Source organism: Mirounga angustirostris, unplaced genomic scaffold (assembly GCF_029215605.1).
Source record: "Mirounga angustirostris isolate CCGP_5_RB_7025 unplaced genomic scaffold, mMirAng1.0.hap1 SCAF_8, whole genome shotgun sequence".
NCBI lineage: Eukaryota > Metazoa > Chordata > Mammalia > Carnivora > Phocidae > Mirounga > Mirounga angustirostris.
Window position 1 is genome coordinate 45,242,436 of NW_026991716.1, and position 23,258 is coordinate 45,265,693.

At 34.8% G+C, this 23,258-nt stretch overlaps 1 protein-coding gene across 2 annotated transcripts in view; it reads right to left on the reverse strand.

The window, feature by feature from the left end:
* Positions 1–1,698: 1,698 nt before the first annotated feature.
* The window catches only part of CRISP1 (cysteine rich secretory protein 1), a 71,592-nt gene continuing 50,032 nt past the window's right edge, over positions 1,699–23,258 (reverse strand). For both annotated transcript variants that reach the window (XM_064597693.1, XM_045866011.2), the window contains 6 exons: positions 18,198–18,335; positions 14,064–14,154; positions 12,778–12,926; positions 9,686–9,783; positions 7,347–7,435; positions 1,699–2,181 (listed from right to left, as the gene is read on the reverse strand). In XM_064597693.1, coding sequence (XP_064453763.1) covers positions 2,054–2,181; positions 7,347–7,435; positions 9,686–9,783; positions 12,778–12,926; positions 14,064–14,154; positions 18,198–18,335 — 693 coding nt within the window. In that variant the 3' untranslated portion in view covers positions 1,699–2,053. The remainder of the gene's footprint in view (positions 2,182–7,346; positions 7,436–9,685; positions 9,784–12,777; positions 12,927–14,063; positions 14,155–18,197; positions 18,336–23,258) is intronic.

Here is a 23,258-nt window from a genome sequence, read left to right on the forward strand (position 1 = left end):
TCTTTATCTTTTAATTCTCTTTTCATTCTTTGTTAAGTACTTCCAGCCATAATGACAGGCATATTTTTATTTTTTTATACATATTTGTTATAAGTTTTTTATATTCTCTACCAGTTTATCAGATCTCTTAATTAGGTTTAATAATTTTCCTTCCATTTCTTAATATATTGGGAAAACTGAGAGAATTACAGGCTAATCTAAGGGGAGAAGACATACCACATCCCCCTATTATTCAAAGGTTCAGGGTATACGATCCCTGAACTGCCCTGGGATCTCTGTACGCTCACTGGTGAAGGAACAGTGACACCTTTCTACGCTAGGGGAAAGAAGATCACGACAATGCTGTCCCAACTGCTTACGGCTTGAGCACATTTTGAAAATTCACAATGACCCCTAATCTACGCCAGTTGTCAGTCTGTGCATCTTGGATCATTCTATCATCCATGCCCCCGTATAAATCTGCATAGAGCCTAGTTTTTATTATAGAGCTCTTATCATTGAGAATCAGGGGTGTGTTATCTTTGCTCTTGGTATCAAATAAAAGTTATTCAGTCTGGCTTTTCTTCACGTTTCCCTGTAATCTGGATCCATTTTTGTGCCCATTTGTTTTCCACTGTGAACCCTACAACTTAATCAGATCTGTCGTCAGAGCTGCTCTTTACTTACTGTCTTTGCTTCACAGGTCTTGGGACATGTATTAGTATATGTACACACACACACACACACACACACTTTTAATGGAGCAGTGTGTTCCAGCTCTTGAGTCTAATCATGACACTTCCCCTGACAGTGACTCTGAACTTAGCATGAGATTTCTTTCTATGCTTGTGTTGCTGTGTGCAAAAACTCTCCTGATAAGCTTTGGTCATGGGAGTAATGTTATGAAGCATTCAAAAAGTTGCATTATAATTTGTGTCACCTTTCCTTGGAGATACTTAGCATATGAAATTTTTGGGGGGGTTACACAAACAATTTTCATCCTTGAAGTAAAAACTTGGTTTCCCTTTCTTTCTTTCTTTCTTCCTTCCTTCCTTCTTTCTGTCCTTCCTTCCTTCCTTCCTTCCTTCCTTCCTTCCTTTCTATTTTTTTAAGATTTATTTATTTATTTTAGAGAGAGAGAGAACATGAGTGGAAGGGGCAGAGGGAGAGGGACAGTGAATCTCAAGCAGACTCCCTGCTGAGTGTGGAACCTGACCTGGGCTCAATCCCACAGACCCAAGGTCACAACCTGAGCTGAAAACAAGGAGACCAATGCTCACCTGACTGTGGCATCCATGCACCCCTCCACTGCTTCTTTCTTATACATGATATGACAACTGATGAGAACCTAGAGAATTTTCTTTTACATAAACTTTTAGAAAGAAAGAGCACAGTTATGAGGGGGAAAAAAAACCTGAAACTGAAAACAAAATAACAGGTACTGGGATGTCTGTGTCATCATACACTTCACCAGATTTCTTTAATATTCAGATTCACTAAATATTTACGTCTTCATTTGAAATACTGGAGACAATATCCTCTATTTACGCATTACATTTTGTATGTAATCAGTGCTGAGTACATATTTTGTTAAAGTAAGGAAACACAATTTCCCTCCCACTTTACAAATGTTTATAGATATAATAATGAAACAATGAGACATTTAAACCTCCTCCAACTAAGCACTTTGCCTTGCAAGTAATAATACTTGACTCTTCGTTTGCTTTGTGGATTATTTTAATGACCAATTTAAAATAGAAGTAAAGTTATGGAATAAAGAATTACAGTGCATGTTAGTTGGACAGGGAAGACAACATCAGGAAGGTTGGAGACATGGGAAAGCAGGGGAAGGAGTTAACAGGGAAAAAGACCCTCCTCTAGCAGAGGTTATTGTCAAAGTGGCCAGCATTGATGTAAATCTATGGATGCCCATATATGATTAGTAAAATTTAGGATCTCAGGTGTAATTAAAACCAAATGAAACTTAGCAGAAGCTACTGAAACAAAGTAAGGTAAAAGATGTAATCCAGCAGACATTTCCCCAACAGCACATTATAGTTGCAAATAACAAAAATTATTTTATCTCCTTGTCACAGAGGCAACTGGCTTTGCAGAACTGTTGAACTGACTGGGATCTGCATCCAAAACTTCGTTTTTGTGTCTTACAGTTACTGTATTCATCATAGTAGAGGCAGGGGTTAGCTGGAAGGAAAAAGCATGTTTACACAGTATTATCTCGAAAATTCACCATTACTGAAGAAAGAGATAATCTTTCCTTAAAGACATCAATGGAATTATCTCCTCCCCTCCCCAGTGACTCTGAAATTTACCAATCTGTTTTCTGTATCTGTGAGTTTGGTTTTTTTAGGTTCCACATATAATTGACATCATATGGTGTTTGTCTATGTCTGACTTATTTCACTTAGAATACTACCTTCAAGAACCATCCATGTTGTCATAAATGATATGATTTCCATTTGTTTTATAGCTGAACAGTGTACATTATATATATATATATATATATTCTTTCTTTATCCATTCATCGGTCAATGGACCCTTAGGTTGTTTCCATGCCTAAGCTATTGTAAGTATCTTCTTGAGTTAATGTTTTTGTTTTCTTCAGATAGCTATCCAGAAGAAAAATTGCTGGATCATATAACTGTTATATTTTTAATTTTTTGAGTAGCCTCCATACGGCTTCCTATAGTGACTGCACCCATTTACATTCCCATGAACATTGCATGAGGGTTTCCTTTTCACCACACCCTTGCCACCACTTATGATCTCTTGTCTTTTTGATTATAGACATTCTAACAAGTATGTAGTATATCCCTGCATTTCCCTGATGATCAGTGATATTAAGCACCTTTTCATGTACCTGTTGGCTATATGGATATCTTCTTTGGAAAAATATCAGTTTAGTTCCTCTGCCAGGTTTCTAATTGGATTTTTTTTATTCAGCTTTATAAGTTCTTTATGTATTTTGGAGATTAACGCCTTATCAGACTTATGATTTGCAAATATTTTCTCTCATTTAATGGGTTGTCTTTTCATTTTGTTGATGGTTTTCCCTTCTGTGCAGCTTTTTAGTTAGATGCAGTCTCACTTGTTTATTTTGCTTTTGCTATTTTTGATTTTAGTGTCAAATCCAAAAAATCATTGCCAAGACTGATATAAGGAGTTTGCCCCATGTTTTCTTCTAGGAGTTTTATGGTTTCAGGTTTTACGTTCAAGTCTTTAATCCATTTGAGTTGATTTTTGTGTGTGGTGTAATATATGATTCCTGTTTCATTCTTTTGCATGTGGCTGTCTGTCTAGTTTTCCCAGCACCATTTACTGAAGAGACTGTCTTTTCCCTTTGTATGTATTTGGCTTTTGGCTTCTTTGTTATAAATTAATTGACCCTATATGTATTGGTTTATTTCTGGGCTCTCCATTCTTTTTAAAAAATTATATATATATATATATAATGTTCATTTAGCCATTCTGTTCCATTGATCTATGTGCCTGTTTTTATGCTAATACCATACTGTTTTGATTACTATATATAGCTTTGTATATAGTTTGAAATCAGGAAGCATGATACCACTAGCTTTATTCTTCTTTTTCAAGGTTGCTTTGGCTATCTTTTGTTATTCCATACAAATTTTAGGATTATTTGTTCTGGTTCTGTGAAAAATGCCATTGGAATTTTGATAGTAATTGCACTGAATCTGTAGATATCTTTGCGTAGTATGGAAATTCAAAAAAATATTAATTCTTCCAATCCATGAGCATGGAATATATTTCCATTTATTTGTATCTTCAATATTTTTCACCAATATCTTATAATTTTCATTATATAGATCTTTCACTTCCTTGGTGAAATTTATTCTTAGGTATTTTATTCTTTTTTGATGCAATTATAAATAGGATTTAAAAAAAATTTCTTTTTCTGATAGTTTGTTGGTAGTATATATAAAAATAACTGATTTTTGTATATTGATTTTGTATCCTGCAATTTTATTGAATTCAGTTATTAATTCCAATAGTTTTCTGGTGCAGTCTTTATTTTTTTAATTTTTTTAAAGATTTTATTTATTTGTTTGACAGAGAGAGAGACAGTGAGAGAGGGAACACAAACAAGGGGAGTAGGAGAGGGAGAAGCAGGCTTCCCGCTGAGCAGGGAGCCCAACGTGGGGCTCAATCCCAGGATCCTGGGATCATGACCTGAGCTGAAGGCAGATATTTAACTAACTGAGCCATCCAGGTGCCCCGATCTGATGGAGTCTTTATGGTATTTTATATATATTATCATGTCATCTGCAAGTAGATACTGTTTTACTTCTTCCTTTCTGATTTTAATTACTTGTATTACTTTCTCTTGTCTAATTACTCTAAGACTTCCAGTACTATGTTGAATTAAAGTGGTAAAGGTAGGCATTCTTTTTTTTTTTTTATTTTATTATGTTAAGTTAATCACCATACATTACATCATTAGTTTTTGATGTAGTGTTCTATGATCCATTGTTTGCGTATAACACCCAGTACTCCATTCATTACATGCCCTCTTTAATACCCATCACCAGGCTAACCCATCCCCTCACCCCCCTCCCCTCTAGAACTCTCAGTTTGTTTCTCAGAGTCCATAGTCTCCCATGGTTCATCTGCCCCTCCGATTTCCTCCCCTTCATTTGTAAGACTGTTGAATCACAGACCTGTACCTCTGAAACAAATAATACATTATATGTTAAAAAAAAAAAAAAAAGATAGCAGGAAGGGGAAAAAAGGTAGGCATTCTTGTCTTGTTCATGGTCTTAGAGGAAAAGCTTTTCACTTTTAACCACTGAATATGATGCTTGTTGTGGGCTTCTCATATCTGGCCTTTATAATGTTGAGGTAACATTATACCTGTGAACCCAATTTGAGATTTTTTATCATGAAAGAATGTCAGATATTGTCAAATGCTTTTTCTGTATCTATTTGGATGACTATATGATTTTTATTCTTCAAATTGTCTGATTTGTGGACGTTGAGCCATTCTTGCATCCCTAGCATTAATCCCACTTCATTGTGGTGTATGATCCTTTCAATGTATTGTTGCAGTTGGTTTGCTAACTTTCACTGAGATTTTTGCATCTATGTTCATCAGATATAATGGCCTGTAGTTTTTTTTTTTTTTTATTGCAGTGTCATCTGATATTAGTATCAGGGTAATGCTGGCCTCATAAAATGAGTTTGGAAGTGTTCACTTATCTTCTATTCTTTTGGCAGAGTTTTAGAAGTATTAGTATTAATTCTTTAAATGTTTGGTAGAATTCACCAGTGAAGCTATCTGGTCCTGGGTTTTTCTTAGTTGGGAGAGTTTTGATTATTGATGCAATCTCCTTACTAGTACTTAGTCTGTTCAGATTTTCCATTTATTCGTGATTCAGTCTTGGTGAGCTGTATGTTTATTTCTTCATAATTTAGTCTTTGTAAGTTGTATGTTTTTTTTTTAAGTTTAGTTTTGTAAGTTGTATGTATAAATAGGATAAATTCCTTCAATAATTTCTTCAAATTAGTTGTCCAATTTGTTGCTATACAATTATTCATAGTAGACTCTTATGCCCTTTTTTGTTTGTGGGTATCAGGTGTAATGTCTTCTCTTTAATTTCAAATTGTAATTATTTGAATCTTCTATTTTCTTTTCTTTCTTCTTCTTCTTTCTTCTTTTCTTCTTCTTCTTCTTCTCCTCCTCCTCCTCTTCCTCCTTTTTCTTCTTCTTTTTCTTCTTCTTCTTCTGGTAAGTGTGGCTAAAGTTAAAGATTTTTCTATGTTCGTCTTTTAATGAAAGCTCTTCCTTTCATTGATCTTTTTCATCTTCTTTTCAGTCTTTATTTTATTTATTTTCACTTTGAATTTTGTTATGTTCCTCCTTCTACTAACTTGGCGCTTAGTTTGCTCATTTTGTAGTTGAAGAATAAAGTTGTTTTGAGCTCTTTTTTGTTGTTGTTGCTATTATAGGTATTTATTGCTATGAATTTCCCTCTTAGAAGTACTTTTATTGCTATTATAGTATATAAATTATATTAATATATATAATTTCCCCTATTTTATAATATGAATTTTGTTTTTATAAGATTTATTTGAATTACACTAAACTGCTTATATCTGTATATCCAGGTCTTATATTTTAAGCATTGTTTCCATTCCAGTGTGGCCCAATCTATCTTTCTTTAATATTTCTCATCTTCTCGTGCATTTGTAGGTGAGCAAAGAGTTTAAGATAAGCATCTTTTATGGCATAGATTTAATCTTCTTGAGTAATACTTTCTCTTTCCTACTCTCATTTTACTTCAATTACATTTTTTATGCATTATAAGCATTGTTTTTATATCTTGGATTAAAAAAAACCTACCCCATCCACCCAGCATAGGTAATTAGTAGATATTTTATTTTTCTCCAACTACAATTTCTTTTCAGAAATGGTATGCACAAAGTGAGGTTGAAAGTAAGAGAAAAAGGGGAAAAAAAGAGAAAGAATAAATGAGACTTAGAAAAAAGAATATCTATCTATTTCTCTACTTAGAAAGAGAGGAATTTTGAAAAAGAGAATCTATTTTCCTTACTTTAAGAGTAAACAGAGTGACTCGGTTAGGGGTAGGAAAATAAGTCTTCTGATCTTCCAAGTCTGAAGTTAAAGGGTATTTTTCCTGGGTTAGTTATTTCTCTAAAAACTTGTTGAAAATTATCTTATCAACATTACACTCAGGGATTAGGAGCTATGTTTTCAGGAGGCTCTAGGAAAAGGAACTTTTGCTATCTAAGGGAATGAACATGTAATTGGAACCCATTTGGTTAATACTACATTGTAGGTAAGGTTTATTTAAGAAATAAAAGGAAATGCTGTAAGGGGACAGTGTGACCATCAACTAATATCTTTTGATGTGTCAGTAGGAACATGGCAGAATAAGGATCACTCCGTAAGAAATTACATGCCCTAATAAGTGGTCAGACAGGTAAGAGAGTTATGGAGCAGCAAGAAGCCAAGAACACTAATTTCAAGGTTGCAATAAGAGAACCCAGAAACTTTTTTATAGAGCAGAGAAAAATGTATAGTTATATTAACATCTTATCTGGGTTTTCCCTATTAGGTCATTAAACTTTAGGGCAGGGGGGAGGGGCTTGAGTTTAGGCCTAGACATTCTAATATCCGTTCCAACAGATTTAATCAATTATCTTCTTGGTCACTCAGGGAGGGGAAATAAGAAATAATGTTGATTTTTTCTGGGTGATGATTCAGAAAAAAGTTATAGAAAAGTGCAATATTGTCAAATCCTTAATTTGAAGGACATATGGCTCCTGGGTCAATGGTCTACATTAAGCAAAATGAATGTAAAACTTACTGCAAAGTTTATTTTCACAGTCATTTGGACAGTCCCCACATGGACTTCCTGCATTATAAGGTTTATCCCTTTTGGCAGGATCATTTCCCCTTAAGAAAAAGAACAAAGGAAAAGGTGATGTAATAAAATTAATGCTTGGACAATGCATATAAAATTTTACTCACCATTTATAATCAACTTTGAAAACAATTTTTGAAAACCACTTCTAGATAATGATGATAATCTTTTTTTTATGTTATGTTAGTCACCATACAGTACATCATTAGTTTTTGATGTAGTGTTCCATGATTCATTGTTTGCATATAACACCCAGTGCTCCATGCAATATGTGCCCTCCTTAATACCCATCACTGTGCTATCTTTAAGATAGGTTTAAGATTTCTAGACTTGCAATGATCACAATTTATCAGGCAACTGTGGGGTCCTAAGAACATTTTGAAAGAATTGACCCTATTCAGACAGTTAAGTTCTAACAAGACTGGAACCTATGAACAGTCAAGTCTTAACAAGCAGAAGAGCTTTAGAGGGATTTATAATTTGTCATTTTTCTTTATTTATACCCATAAGGACTTGGTAAGCAGTAATGTAAAAGGATATGTTAAGAACATTTTAAGTGAGTCAAATTGGAGGTGTTCTATTCATCTTGCACAGTATCATGAGAAACTTGATGCATGTTACTCTTGTGTAGAAACACATGGAGCATTATAAAAGATGAAAATTCCTCAGTATGGCTAAATCTAAAGTGGTAGATTTGGGGAGAGAGAATAGATGAGAATTTCTAGTTCTAAGCTAATACAAAATTCAGAGAAGACAGTTTTACCTGCAGATATCTAAGAAAACAATGTGGATTATAACTGATTCTTACTTCATATGCTTGAAAAATAAAGTAAATGTTCTGGTTAAAATAGCATTCTAGTTGATATTTTTCCCTTTGATATGTGAATTGCTAGAATTTCATTTTTTTTTTCCATTTCTTTTTTAAAGTAAGCTTTATGCCCAATGTGGGGCTTGAGCTCATGAACCGGAGATCAAGAGTCACCTGGTCTACCAACTGAGCCAGCCAGGTGCCCCAAAATTTCACTTTAAAGAAGAAACTTATTACTTAATTCAGTAAGGACTTTTGTCAGACTCTTGGCCTAATCTTTGCTGCAGAATATTCTCTATCACAGCTCTATGTGTTTTACTTTTGTGTAATTGTCAGTTCACCAGAAACCACCACCAGCCCCTGAAAGATTTAGTACAATGGATGTGTTATAGATGCAAAGAGATCTTACTGTCTTCAGTACTAATTATATAGATAAAATCATAACAAATATTAACTACTGAAATCAAGTAATGATAAGATCAGAAAATAAGTCATATATAGAGCTCTTATATAAATATATCTATTGAATCTACACTGATATTGGAGGCCTCATTTAAAGTATAAATATTGTAGCCTATTAACAGATAAATAATTTTCACTGATTCATATTGAACATTTTTTATTTTGCAACACAAAATAATGGGGGATAGCAGTTAAACACCATGCTTGGAGCTCATAGTATGATGGAAAATTTGCATACTCAACTATTTAAGTATGGCAGGTTGAAGGAGACAAATGCAGACCACTCATTAACTTTCCTTAGCAGAGTATATTTAAACAGGCATTTGTAGTGAACTATTAGAGGACTATATCAAGCTTTGAACAATCTCTAATTTCTCATGATTACCACTGGAGCCACACAGTGTGCTCCTGTGGGCTCCTACAATCATCTTTGTCTGAAATTGATCTTGCTTAAAGAGGCAAGGACAAAGGTAGGGCAAAGGTAGGGCAAAGGAGTCCACCTGCCCTTCACTGAAGCAATCAGATTATCTCTTCTAGGAGTTGTTACTCACACCTTGATTAACATGTAAATTTAATTTCTAAAGAAAAGGCATATACCAATAGTTAGACTAACAAGAACACTTCAATTTTTCCATTTGTTTATTCTTGATACTCCACTATATTTCTGCCCTTGCATTCTAAATATACTCTAGATTGTTGAAGTAAATATCGTTGTTTTTTTGCTTATGCTAATCAATAACACAGAGCAAGACTACTGGTAATAGCTTTGAATTTGGACATTCTATTAATGAAATATAAATATAAATTTATTTTAAAAATATGACGTAAATAAAATTGTGTGTGTGTGTGTAATGTTTTTAGGTATTGGCTAAATGACATTTTATCCCTAAAGTTCTGCTTAACTGAAATGAAATATTTATTTGAGCTTTCTTTTATATTGTTTGAGAAACTGGATTATGTAAGAGGGATATATTTCTAAAGGCTTTGTGAAACCAAACTGTATAATACATACTCATGACAATAGTGACAAACATAGAGATACTGAGTTGACAATCTTTTGTCGCATGATGATATTCCACAGCCAATGAGGTAAGAAGTGGCCCAAACAATCTGTAATGATAAAGAGATTATTTTATTAATAATTTGACTTTTGCTAAATGATTACAATACGAATATTGTTATCCATGGTTGAAAATAAACATGTTTGCTTTTAGGATGCTTTGAGCATGGCTTATTAGGAAGTCATAGAAACAGAAAGATTTCCATGTGTCTGGATAGCACACATACATATGCACACTTATTGGCCATCCTTAATCCTGGCTCACTCTATTATCAAATCTATATGGAAAATCAGGTAACATGATGAAGGCTTGTTGGTGATTATATCAAGATCAAACCATGGGAGGAACTTTACTTAATCATCAGAGCAGAAGCATGGCATAGAGTAGAGTTGGCCTTTGAGACCAAGCATCTTGGTTTCAAATTCTATCTCTACCACTTCCTGGTTGTATGGTATTTACCAGTTTACGTTTTGAAATTTTATTTTTTTATTTGTAAAATGGGATAAAATAATACTATCTTCTACCTCATAGGTGTATCGTGGGAATTGGATAATAATTTTTTTAAGTGTTTGGAAGAGGAAATATTAAGTTACTATCTGAGTGTGATGGAACTAATGGTCTTGGATGTAAATAGTGGGTCTAGGCTACCTTTATCTGAAAGACATATAAGGTTGGAATTGATATCACAAATTTGTCAGATTTTTAGCTCCAAGGGTGATCATTCTATTTTTATCCTCTAATTGTTTGATAAGGCAAATTATGTGAATAAATAGTCTGATGTTATAACATTCTTGGATTCCTAGAACATATCCTTTTTGTCCAAGGGTGTCAATTTTAGAATCAGAATGCTATTTGCTAGTCTTTTACTTAGAATATCTGCATTGCTATCCATAAATGATTAAGTCTATGATTTTTAAATAGGCAGTCTTGAAAAAGCAGACAGAAGTTGGAAGTCTTATGCTTTCTAATATCAAACCTTACCACAAAGCTACAGCAATTAAAACAGTGGTACTGGCATAACATTAGACATATAAACCTGAGAAATAAAATAGAGTCCAGAAATAAATCTTCACATATATGGTCAAATGATTTTCAACAAGGATGCCAAGATGATTCAGTGGGGACAGGACTGCCTTACCACAAGTAAAGTTGGAAAAACTAGATATCTACAAGCAAATAAATGAAATTGGTTCCTACCTTCCACCATATAAAAAATTAACTCAAAATGGATTAAATACCTAAGTGTAAGAGCTAAAACCATAAAAAAACTCTTAGAAGGAAACATAAGGAAAAAACTTCATGATATTGAATTTGGCAGTGATTTCTTGGATACGACACCAAAAGCACAGGCAGAAAAGGAAAAAAAATAGATAAATTGGACTTTATCAAAATTTAAAACCTTTGTGCATCATAGGATACTATCATCAGAGTGAATAGGCAGTCTATGTAATAGGAATTAATGATCTCACTTCTATGTGGAATCATATACCTGCTAAAGCATAGATATCCAGAATATATAAAGAACTCTTACAACTCAGCAACAAAAACCCAAATAATCTGATATAACCCAGCAACTCTAACTGGAGATAGAACCTCTACAGAAGTAATTTAGGTTAAATGAAGTTCTAAGGGTGGGACCATAATCTGATAGCGCTCATGTCCTTATAAGAAAAGGCACCAGAGTGCTGACACTCATGCTCTCACTCTCTTTCTCTCTTTCTCTGCAAGCCCGCACAGACAAAAGAAAAGGAAAGTCTGTGCAAGGACATAATGAAAAGAAGGCAGAAAGAGAGCTCTCACAGAAACCAACTATGCTGCAGAAGTTCATAGACTTCCAGCCTCCAAAACTGTGAGAAAATAAGTTTGTTGTTTAGTCCATCCAGCCTGTGGTACTTTGTTATAGAAGTCCAAGCAGACCAATACAGCACAGATGTGAAGAAATCAGAAATTTCATTGCTGCTGGGAATGTTAAATAATGCAGCTGTTGTGGAAGACAGTATGCCAGTTCCTCAAATAATTCAACATACGATTACCATGTGATCCAGAAATTCCATTTCTCAAAAGAATTGAAAGCAGGATATGAACAGATATTTGCACACCAATATTCATAGCAGCATTATTATCAATATCCAAAAGTAGAAACAACCTAAATACACATCAGTGAATGAATGGATAAAAAACAGGTGATATACACATACAATGGAATATTATTCAGCCTTAAAAAGGAGTAAAATTATGGCACGTGCTACAACATGGATGAACATCAAATGAGGATATAATGCTAAGTGAAATAAGGCAGACACAAAAGGACAAAAATTGTATGATTCCAGTTATATGAGGTATCTAGAGTAATCAAATTCATAGATAAAGAAACTAGAATGGTGCTTGCCAGAGGCTGGGGAGGGGGGAAAATGGGAAGTCATTGTTTAATGGGTACAGAGTTTGGGAAGGTGAAAAGTTGTGAAGATGTATGGTAGTGATTGCTTCATAACAATTTGAATGTAGTTAATGCTACTGAACATTAATACTACATAATTTTAAAATGATTAAAATGGAAAATTTTATAAAATATATTCATATGTGCATATCCAAATAGTTATTATGTGTTATATATATGAAAATATTATATATGATAAATAAAAATAATATATGTATATATTTTACACATACATACATATATACATATAATTTTACCATAATAAAAATAAACTAGGAAGAAGAGGATTCTCTGTATTATAAGGTACTATTATTTTCATTCTTTACACATATTAGAAATGTAATTTATAAGTGACATTGATGTTTTATGATTTTGTTAATTCCCAAAAGTCCAAATGTATAAAAAAGGAGACTAAACAGTTAAGCAGCTTCTCTAAGCTATCCGTTGAGGGAATCACATTTCCTTATGTTTCAAATTATAATAGGAACTCAGTGGGTCAAGTGTAAGTTTGCGAAAAGTGGGTAGAATAATTTTCTCAGTCACCTATTTTCCACACATGCTTATAGTCATTTAAACAATGTGTATATTTGCAAGTACGCAGGTTACCTGAGTGTAATGCTCAAATGTTATGTCATCATCCGTTGATGTCCATTCCCCGTACTTGAAATATTTAGATTCATTGTACCAGATTTTAATTACATTTGACCATGAGATAGGATAAGTTGTCAAATGCATATTTTCTCCACAAAAAGTATCTGAAAGGGAGAAAAAAAGTCTGAGTCATACTTGAAGAAACTTCTAAATATATTACAAGGATATTTTCCTCATTTTCATTTTACAAATATTCCACTGGTCATCCAAGCAATGTCTTATAAAAGAAAACAAACTCAGCTGTATCTCTGCTGGCAATCATCTTTTTCATTGATGAGTGAACTTGTGGTACTTAGGTTTGGTGAGAAGTTGACAGTAGGAGATGATGTACAAGCTTGGAAATCAGATCAACATTTCAGTCTCTGCCACTTCCGAGCTGTTGAGAAGGGTGAAACCAATCCAAGTAGCCAATGGGTTGTAACAGGACCCATGACTGGAAAACAGCCACAGAGGTATTCCTTATGCAAGGACCTTGAAATAAATATTTGCTCATTTAGCCATCCACTTGTGATATGGGTTCTTGGTCAAAAATGAAATTTAGGAGTGATCTACCTTTTTCTGGGGCAGAAAAGACTCATACTGCTAATTCATGGGTCAAAACATTGGGCAAAAATGCCCAATAATCTGTAAATATGGAAGTTTCATTAGTATTTTAAAAATATTTTGTAATAAACAAGCATCTCATAAATGTTAATAATGTCTACTTGTATAGGAAGTACTAATAGATTTTCTGGAAACTAGCCATGATCCACCTAATATATATGCCATGAGATGGACTTATTTATGAACACCTAAATTTGTTCTCATGTATAGCTCAGTAGAGTTGAATAGAACTCACCTCTCAACTGTATTAGTATTTCAAAGCCAAAGATATCCCTAGGGTGATATTGTGTGTAGCTGAAATAACTACATAGAGTGGAAAGCTTCTAGCTATCCAGCTCTTCATCCAGTTATCACTGTATTACTCAACTATTCTGTAATATTGAGAACTTTCTTATTTTTTTTTTATTTTTTTTTGCTATGTTAATGATTCTTATTTCTGATGATCAGCAATTGGAATTTGAAATTTGAATATCCAAATTTAAAAATTAATAATAAGAAAACAGTGTGGTAGGCCACCATCCACTGTCGTTTATGGGGCCATATCATAGACTGAATGACTTAACTTACGCTTGCCAGGTTACTTAACAATTCCTAAGGACTTTTGAGTACAGAGGTAAGTTATTCAGATGTATACCCACTTGTAATTCGTCTCTTAATTGAGTTGCTCTCTCTTAATTCACACTGCTTTGACAACATTCTGGCATTTTGTGCAGCTTCTTCACTCCAATCCTACAGTGGAAGAGTAAAATATAAGCATGTGGTCTTATTGGCATTTCCATGATAATATTCTAGTTTATTGTTTCTAAAAATCCAAGGCTAGCAATATCCTCAATTTTATAAGCTAACAATTTAAACAATAATATTAAATGTTCTGGTTGGAAAAGGAAGACAAAACTTTTGGCTCACTATGTTAGCCCTTGAATTAACAAAATCAAAATTTGGTAATAATGTTCAGATGTAGCTTCTCTCTCAGAAGTGTGAAAGGTTCAAGTAAATGCTTTCAGTAAAACAGATCAGGGTTAGAAATCCATTCCATTATTTATTAGTAGTTTTATCTCTAACACATTATTTAATCTTTTTGAATATGTTCTTCATCTATGAAATGTGACCCATCATTCATGCCTAATAGTTTGTTCTAAAGTTTTAATGTAGTAATTCATGCAATACAATTGTGATATGACAAATCTTATACTATGTGCTCAATAAATAAACAATGGCTATGTACAGTGTCACACATCTCCATCTAAAATTATAAATAATACTAAAAAATAGTAGCTAATACCACATGCCGGGGTATGTTACCAGTTCTGTATGTATATTTTCTCATTTTGATTCAGAGCAACCCTACAAGGGAAGTATTATTATTATCCCCATTTGCAAATGGGGAAACTGAGGCACAGAGATGTTGCATAATTTCTCAGGATAACACAACCAATAAATAGCCAAGAAAGAATTAGAATCCAGGTTATTCTGTCTTCAGAATGTGTGCTCTTAACTCTTAATGTGTGTCAATTATGTGTCAATTGAGTTGAAGCATTTTGTCAGGTGTATCTCCAAGTAAGTTGAAAGGAGGCAGAAAGTCTGTATCACTAATTATGGGGACAAATGTTCTCCCTAACACTCTTTAATCCTTACACTGTGTACATCCACTTAAAAGACTCCCAATATCTGAATGCAACACATCACCAACAAAAGTTGTAGACTTCATTTTTTACTACAGGTTTTGACATAAATCATTCACTTACTCTTTAGAATAAGTTTTGGATGACACCTGACTTAGATTTTCAACATTTTTCTTGGTGGCAAAGAAGTTTAACTGTTATATGTGTATGCTTCCATCTGTGTTAGTTTTACAGAATTGCCCTTCAGGTTGAAGGAATTTACTAAACCTTGAGATGAATTAAGTAAGTCATTAACCTAAGCTCAAAGCAAAAATATGGTTTTACTCAGCATAATACCCTCCAGTTCCATCCACATCGTTGCAAATGGCAAGATTTAATTTCAAAAACTAATTATGTAGTGTATGGTGATTAACATAACATAATAAAAAAGTTGTCTACCTTAAAAAAACAAAACAAAACAAAACATGGTTTTGTAAGGTTTGATTGTTTCATGCAAGAAAAGTTGTATTTTAGTAGTGGATACATCTACCCGAGGTCGTAGAGATGATACAACACATCCTGTTAGGACATAGGATCTCCTGGCAGTGGGAATATCATCATTGTAAAAAAACCTTAGTAAAAAAAACCATGCCTATTATGACCGGGTTACCAAGTGATTAGGACTAGAATTTATCTGGGTAATTTACAGCTCATTGCTTGTTGTGTATGCTGTGATGTACTACCAGGTCACTTTCTGAACTGAAGCACTTATTTCCTCTTAAGCTGAAAGTCATGTCCACTGACAGCTCTACTGTATGTCCTTTCTAAAAATTGTCCTGCATCCAGGAGCATAATCCCTTCCCTGGGGTAATCCATACCCAATATCTGGTCAATGTGGGAACTGTAAATTCCAAGCCACTTCCCTCCTACTCAGGACAGCTCCAAAGGGTTGTCTTAGTTGTACAGCTTCCAGAATTATCTGAGCCCTCTGTTGTGACTACATCATAATCCAACTTTTCCATATGTCCACTGCTGCTTCTCTCTCTACCTCCACAGGTAGGTGTCAATCTGGGGATTGTTCTCCAATAAACATTCTGTGTGCTAATCTCCATCTGAGTATGCTTATCTTGTCACATAAACTACCTACAACATTCATTACATACAGTCTGTGGTTCAGACCTCTTTGAGGAAGCTGTCTGGGATATTACCTCTGATTCATATTGGTAAGATGCTCCTTTTTTTTTTTGTGATAGATCCATGATTAAAATCACAAGTGGGTATTCATGGTTATTACACCAAAGCTATGAATTCTGGCTTTAATACATGGTTCCATTTAATCGGTTTCTAACCTTATGCACGGAAACTTTTTCAGAAAATCTCTGCCTGACAGCTGTGATTGGCCCTTCAGCCCTGCTGTAACTCTATCAGTTCCTTTCTAGCCACATCCAATGCATTGTTTATGGAACAGCTCAACTCTCATATTCCTTTGAAAATCTGATTCAGTCTTACTGGTCACCTAATTTATGGTCTTGTTGATCTCTCGTACCTTTACACTTTAGCACTTGAATGTATTCATTCTTACATTACATTCTAAAATTCCCTTTGTATTTGCCTTTAACCCACAATAATAAAATCTCTGAATCAGAGGCTATATTTTCCATTTACTCTAAAATTTCTTTAGAACCTCCTAGCTAAATGTGTTTGCTCTTTTGGAAACCAAGTTAGTTTAGACCCTGTTGGAGTCCAGTGAGTTTGGACCCTATTTGTACTAAGGGAGGTATGTAGTGAAGAGCAGCTGCCTGGAGCTGTGCCATTTGCATTTGAATCTGCACTTATTCAGTACTTATTACTTTGGATTTTAACTAATTTCTCTGAGGTGCAGATTCATTATCTGTAAAATGGAGAAGACAGTATTATCTGCATCACAGAACTGTTGATTTAAATGAGTTAATGTAATAAAGTTCTAAAAGAGTGCCTGTCAATAGTAAGTACAATCTACATTTCAGGCACAACACTCAATGCAAGAAGGCCTATGACAGCTACTGATTTTTATTGTGCTGTTTAAATAACATTTTCTATTTTAAGCTGACCAAGAGATAAATTTCAAAATAATGCTTTTATTCACTTGCTTCCCACCCTTTGTCATTTGTATGAGGAAGCTGTCCCTTAGAATCATTCTCCAGAGCCAGCGCTATTTCTAATTCTTGTACTCTAGACCAGTCCAAGGTTAAAGGGACCAGGATAAGTTTGCACAAAAACCTGAGTGATACTTCTGGGAGATAATACATATGCAGCTAATCACCTGGTACATCTGAGACTGCCCTAAATTTGTTTTTTTATAGCACCTAGTGTGCACACACACCAGGTTTATAGTGGAAAGTACAATTCTCTTTTTATGGGATGCAAGGGAACTGGGAAATAGGTTTGTCAATATTGGCTTATCTGGCAGCACCACCTGACTTAGAATCTGGACATCTTGATTCCCAGATGAGTGCCTAGCCTCTGGGCTGTTGCCCCATGAAGACAGTTATGAATTGCCTCTATAACTTAAAGCTCGCTATGCAGACAATACTGGCCGGCAGCTTCAGCTTCAGCTGGCAGCTTGCAGGGGTCTCCACCCCAGACTTTCCAAATCAGCATCTCAGAGAGTGGGGCCCAGGAATCTGTGTTTTACCGAGTTTTTCAAGCAGTTTGTTCAAGATTGAGAAGCACTGTCCTAGGGTACATTATGAATGAAATTAGACTGTCTGAGTTGGAATTGTTGCTCTGTCATTTAATAACTGATTTTGGGAAAGTTCCTTGCCTCCTCCATGCCTCCATTTCTTCCTCTCTCTTTTTTTTTTTTTTTTAAGATTTATTTATTTATTTGAGAGAGAGAGAGAGAGCACACAGACACAGAGGGAGAGCGAGAAGCAGACTCCGCTGAGCAGGGAGCCTAATTCAGGGCTCTAACCCAGGAACCTGGGATCATGAACTAAGCTGAATGCAGATGCTTAACTGACTGAGCCACCCCAGGTACCCCTGTGCCTCCATTTTTCTGCTGCTAAGTCATAGGTTTGTTTGGGAAGACCAAACTTTTAGTATACTGAAAGTGAAGAGAACTTAATAAAAACTCAGTAAACACTATTACTATTATTAACATCGTCGTTGTTGCTGTTTAATTAATCTTACCATCTTCAGCATGTTTCTGGCTGATGGAACTACTCCTCTCCTGAGGGTGTTATGTACAGTAACGATTTCTTCTTGGACAGTTGCCAATTCAGTGAGGAGTGTATTATATGGAACATATGGAACTGGAGCTGGTTTTGCCTGTGATCAGAAAATTATTAATTAGTCTTAATTCTTTTATGTGTAATTCATCATGTATATTACTTGCAGACCTATAGCAATATGAATTTGTAGTTTATATTGAATGGATAATGATCTACAGCATTTTAAAATTAACAATTGCTCAATAGATTAGTTTCCATTTCTCCAGTGCTAGTCTTGTGGGTTTCTGAATGTCATCTGACATTATACAAGTATATAGCATAATGCCCTGGATATCCTGTGATTGGGTTTTTTCAAATTTATGGTACTTTGGGCCATGTTAAAGTACTTTTTATCAGGCAATATAAACCATAGTGGAAGATATCTTGATATCACACCTTTATTGACTGACTTCTCTTCCTTGGCTCCTATCCCACCCTACTTCCTGCAAGTGTTCTCTTTGCTTCTTAAATAAACCACTTGCACTTGAATGCTGTCTAAAGGATGTGTCTAATCTAAGATATTAATTATTGAATACAAAGCCTCCAGTGTCTTCAACTCAGATTCTACCTTTTCGTCTTATGCCTATGAAAAAACATTAGCATTTTTATACATATATGTAAGTATAACATAATTAAAATCAGCTACAATCCAGAATTAATGACTATTCTTTTAATTTATCTTGCAACTAAGAAGAAACTAAACAGCTTTAATATTTTAGGTTAGCATTAATTGCTATAAAGAGCAGCTTCTTCTGTGTGTGTATTATCTATCACATGCACTTCATTCCTTTTGTTTAAAAAGTGGCAAAACATATGTAATATAATTTGAGTAGTATCTCTTTATTCCTCAAGTACCAAAGGACTATTAGCAATTTCTGAATGGATAGGATCCAACACCATACCTTGCTCAAATTTAGTAGTTATTTCATTTATTTTATATCAACATAAAATAGGAATGGGGCAAAGGCCTAGATACGGAATCCAGAAGACCCCTCCAGAGACTGTCCCCTGTGGACATCATTTCTTCAAAAGCCCACTCATGTGGTGCTATTTTCCTCCATACTTCAGGTAGCTCTTGTCTAGGCTAGAGGAGAGGTGGGGAGCCACCAGAATTCCTTTATCATAGCCAAATTAATTTTCCTTGTTCCTCTGAACTCTGCTCCAGTGAAACTCAAGACATACTGCTCTACCATCTCATTTCTGAACATTTATTTTCTGATAATGTTTTCCTATCAATTCCTCTCATTCATTTAATTTGGGACTTCTGGGTTTTTTTTTTTTTAAGATTTCTTTCTTTCTTTCTTTCTTTCTTTCTTTCTTTCTTTCTTTCTTTCTTTAGGGGAGATAGAGAGAGCACGAGCTGGAGCAGGGAGAGGCAGAGGAAGAAGGATAAGCAGACTCTCTGCTGAACAGGGACCCCCATGAGGGGCTTGATCCCAGGACCCTGAGATCATGACCTGAGCCTAAAGCAGATGTTTAACTGATTGAGCCATTCAGGTGCCCTGAAACTGGGCCTCCAAACAAGCTCTCAAGGGCCTTCTGAAACAAATTCATCCTGTCCACCCTAACTTCTGCAGTCAACTCAAAGGACTTCAGCATTCACATGGATGGTTCCAAACATCTGATATCTCAGGCCCTTGAATTCTTCCTCTTTTAGATCTCTCCTCCAAGTCTCTTTAGTCTCCACGATGATGGTCACAGTCTATATCTCATAATCACTCCAAATGCCAAATCATCTGGTCAAACTTTTCCCTGCCTGATCAGGATTTCCTACTCTTCCAGATTGCTAAGGTCAATCACTCTGACTATTTTCAACATAATCTAGTCTTTTAGCTCATTCTTCATTTTCTCTATTTTCCCTCTCTTGTCTTTTCTTTCTTTTCTATTCATGTTCTCTTATTTCAAACTTTCTTGCTAAAATATTGAATCCTTTCCCACCCATTGTCATTTAGGAACCCGCCCACTTTGGGTGGGACCAAAAATTTCCCTGCCCGCACAGAGTCAGATGAACATTAGCAGAAAAATACTCCACAAAATGCCAGATATTGGTATCATCCAAAATTCTGATGTCTAATCTCAAATAGTGCTTTAATTTGGTCATCAATTCTACTAATTTACCTAGTTAATTCACCTTGTCTTTCTTCATAATGTTATTGCAGAACTTGTGCACTCTACCCCAATCACATTGACCTCTCTCAGTAGAATCTGGTATGTCCTACTTTCCTCAGTAAAGAGGCAGCTATTTCAGCTTCTCTTGGTCAGTCTACCAATCTGCCTCTATTTGTTCTCATTCTTTCCTCCTTATCTCTTGTGGTACTACTGAACAGATCATACTTTCCTGGTTTTCTTAAACCATTTATTGAGGTATAATTGACATGTAAAATCTATACATGTTTAATGTATACAATTCAATGAGTTTGGTAAGTATACACTTGTGAAACCATCTCCACCATCAAGACAAACAAACAAAAGAACACAAACATAGCAATCACCTCTCAAAGTTTCCTCCTGCCCCCTTTACTGTTACTATTGTTATTATTTTGTGTATCTTGTAAAAGCATTTAACGTAAGATTTACCCTGGATTTACCCTGGATTTAAAACTGGATGTCCACATGCAAAAGAATGAAATTAGACCCTTATATCACACCATACATTAAAATCAACTTGAAATGGATTTAAGACTTAAATATGAGACCTAAAATCATAAAACTCCTAGAAGAAAACATAAGTAAAAAGTTCCTTGACATTGGTCTTGGCAAGCACAGATGATAAAAGAAAAAATAAGCAGGTAGGATTGTATCAAACTAAAAAATTTCTGCACAACAAAGGAAATAATCAAAAAGATGAAAAGGCAACTTAATGAATGGAAAAACATTTTAAGCTATATATCTGATAAGCAATTAATATCCAAAATATAGAAGGAACTTGTATAACCTATGAGCAAAAAACAAAACAAAACAAATAAGCTGATTAAAAAATACACAAAGAACCTAAACAGTCATTTTTCCAAAAAAGACATATAAATGACCAACAGGTATATGAAAAGGTGCTTAACCTCATTAATCATCAGGGAAATGAAAATCAAAACCACAATGATATATCACTTCATACCTGTTAGGATGGCTATTATTAAAAACAATATTTCAAGTGTTGCAAGGATGTAGAGAAAAAGGAACCCTGATACACTGTTGGTGGGAACATAAAATGGTAAATCCATAATGGAAAATAGTATGAGGTTCCTCAAAAATTAAAAACAGGTCATTCTTTCAAAAGCTATTTCTCCCCAGTGTTATTTATTCCATTCTCTTCCACATTTCCCCAAATCTCACATTACTCATTATTTTTCCATTGTATCTTCAACCAATTCTTTTGTCCTTCCCACTGTATTTATTCATAATCATGTTGCTTGTAACTTAAAATAAACAAACAAAACTTTTCATTTATTTCAGTTCCCCATTCAATCATTGTACTTTATACTTTCCTTCCCTATCAAAATTCCTGAAAATGTTGCCAGTACTGGATGTCTATAATTTCCCACCCTTTAAGCAATATAGTCTTCATTCACCTTTCCCCCATTTATTCCACTAAAACAAGGGTTCTATAACAGGAATGATATACCCCCTCCTTAAGTCCCCCCTTCCTTCCCCAGGCATTAAACAATGTCTAGAAAAATTTCTGGTTGTCATGACTGAGTTGGAGGGCATGCTCTGCCATCTTGTTGATAGAGGCCAGTGATTTTTGTTAAACATCCTAAAAAAGCTCAGGACAGACCCTCTTGACAAAGAATTATTCCATAACAAAATGTAAGTAATTCTGAAGCTGAGATACTTTACTTTGAAACAACTCCTATTAAGGTCACTAACAAGCTTAATTTGTAAATTCAATGTTTTTTTAGTGTCTTCATTCTACTTGATTTATTGGCCGCTAACTCCCCTGACTAAACTCTCAGTGTAGAAATAGTCTTTCCGTGTAAGGGACAACACATTCTCTTCATTTTTCTCTGAACTCTCAGACTTCTCTTTCTTCACCTGGACTGACTATGGCTATAGCCTGGCCTCCTACTGACCTCCCAGCCTTCAAAAACACCCTTTCGCCTCTATTTCTCCCCTCCCACTCCCCATCCAGTCTTTCACAATCCATTCTCCAGTCATCCACCAGAGTAAACATTTCAAAACACTGACACAATGGAGTCCCTTTCCTGTTAAAAGTCTTTCAACAATTTCTTAGAAATAAAAACTATATTTTTTACAAGGCCTGTGAAGGCCCTGCTGACCTCTCACCCTCTATTTAAGATATGCTCCCTTACTTTTCTCTTCTTTGGTCTCAATGATTTTCTTTTAATCATTGCAATGAGCCTGTTTTTATTCTGCCTTAGAATATTTGCCCAAGCCTGTCTCTTCATTAGTATACTCTGTCAGCTTGTTCTACCAAGTGATTCCAGTTTATCCTTCAGATCTCAGATCTATCATGTCCTCCTTACCAGAGAAGTCTCTAATTACCTCAGACAAGATCAAATCCTGTTATTACCTGATCACAACTCCCTGTACTTTTCCTTCAAAGATCTTTTTGTGTAACATCTACTAGATTCTCATGGAAAATTCTATATGTCAGTAAAAAGTGATTTCTGTCCAATTAGATGCCTAGTAGCTCAGTAAACTGTAACATTGAAGGGGAGTTTAAAATAAGATTCAAGCCTAGTCATTAGTCCATTTGCTTTCTACCTGGAATCTAAAAGAGAATATACCATATTGTTTATTTTTATTGGACAAATAGTAACAGTTTATTATTTCCTTTAACTAGGATTCATGTTTAAATTTTATGCAATGAATTTGTGTTTGGAGCTTAGTAATTCCTGCTCTACATTCTCAGCTTTTTGAATTATCCTGAGGAGCTATAATGAAATTGGCATAAGCCCATGGAGCCAAACTGGTTAGGTTTACTTCCAGGGTCTGCCACTTCCCAGTTATCTGACATTGGCCA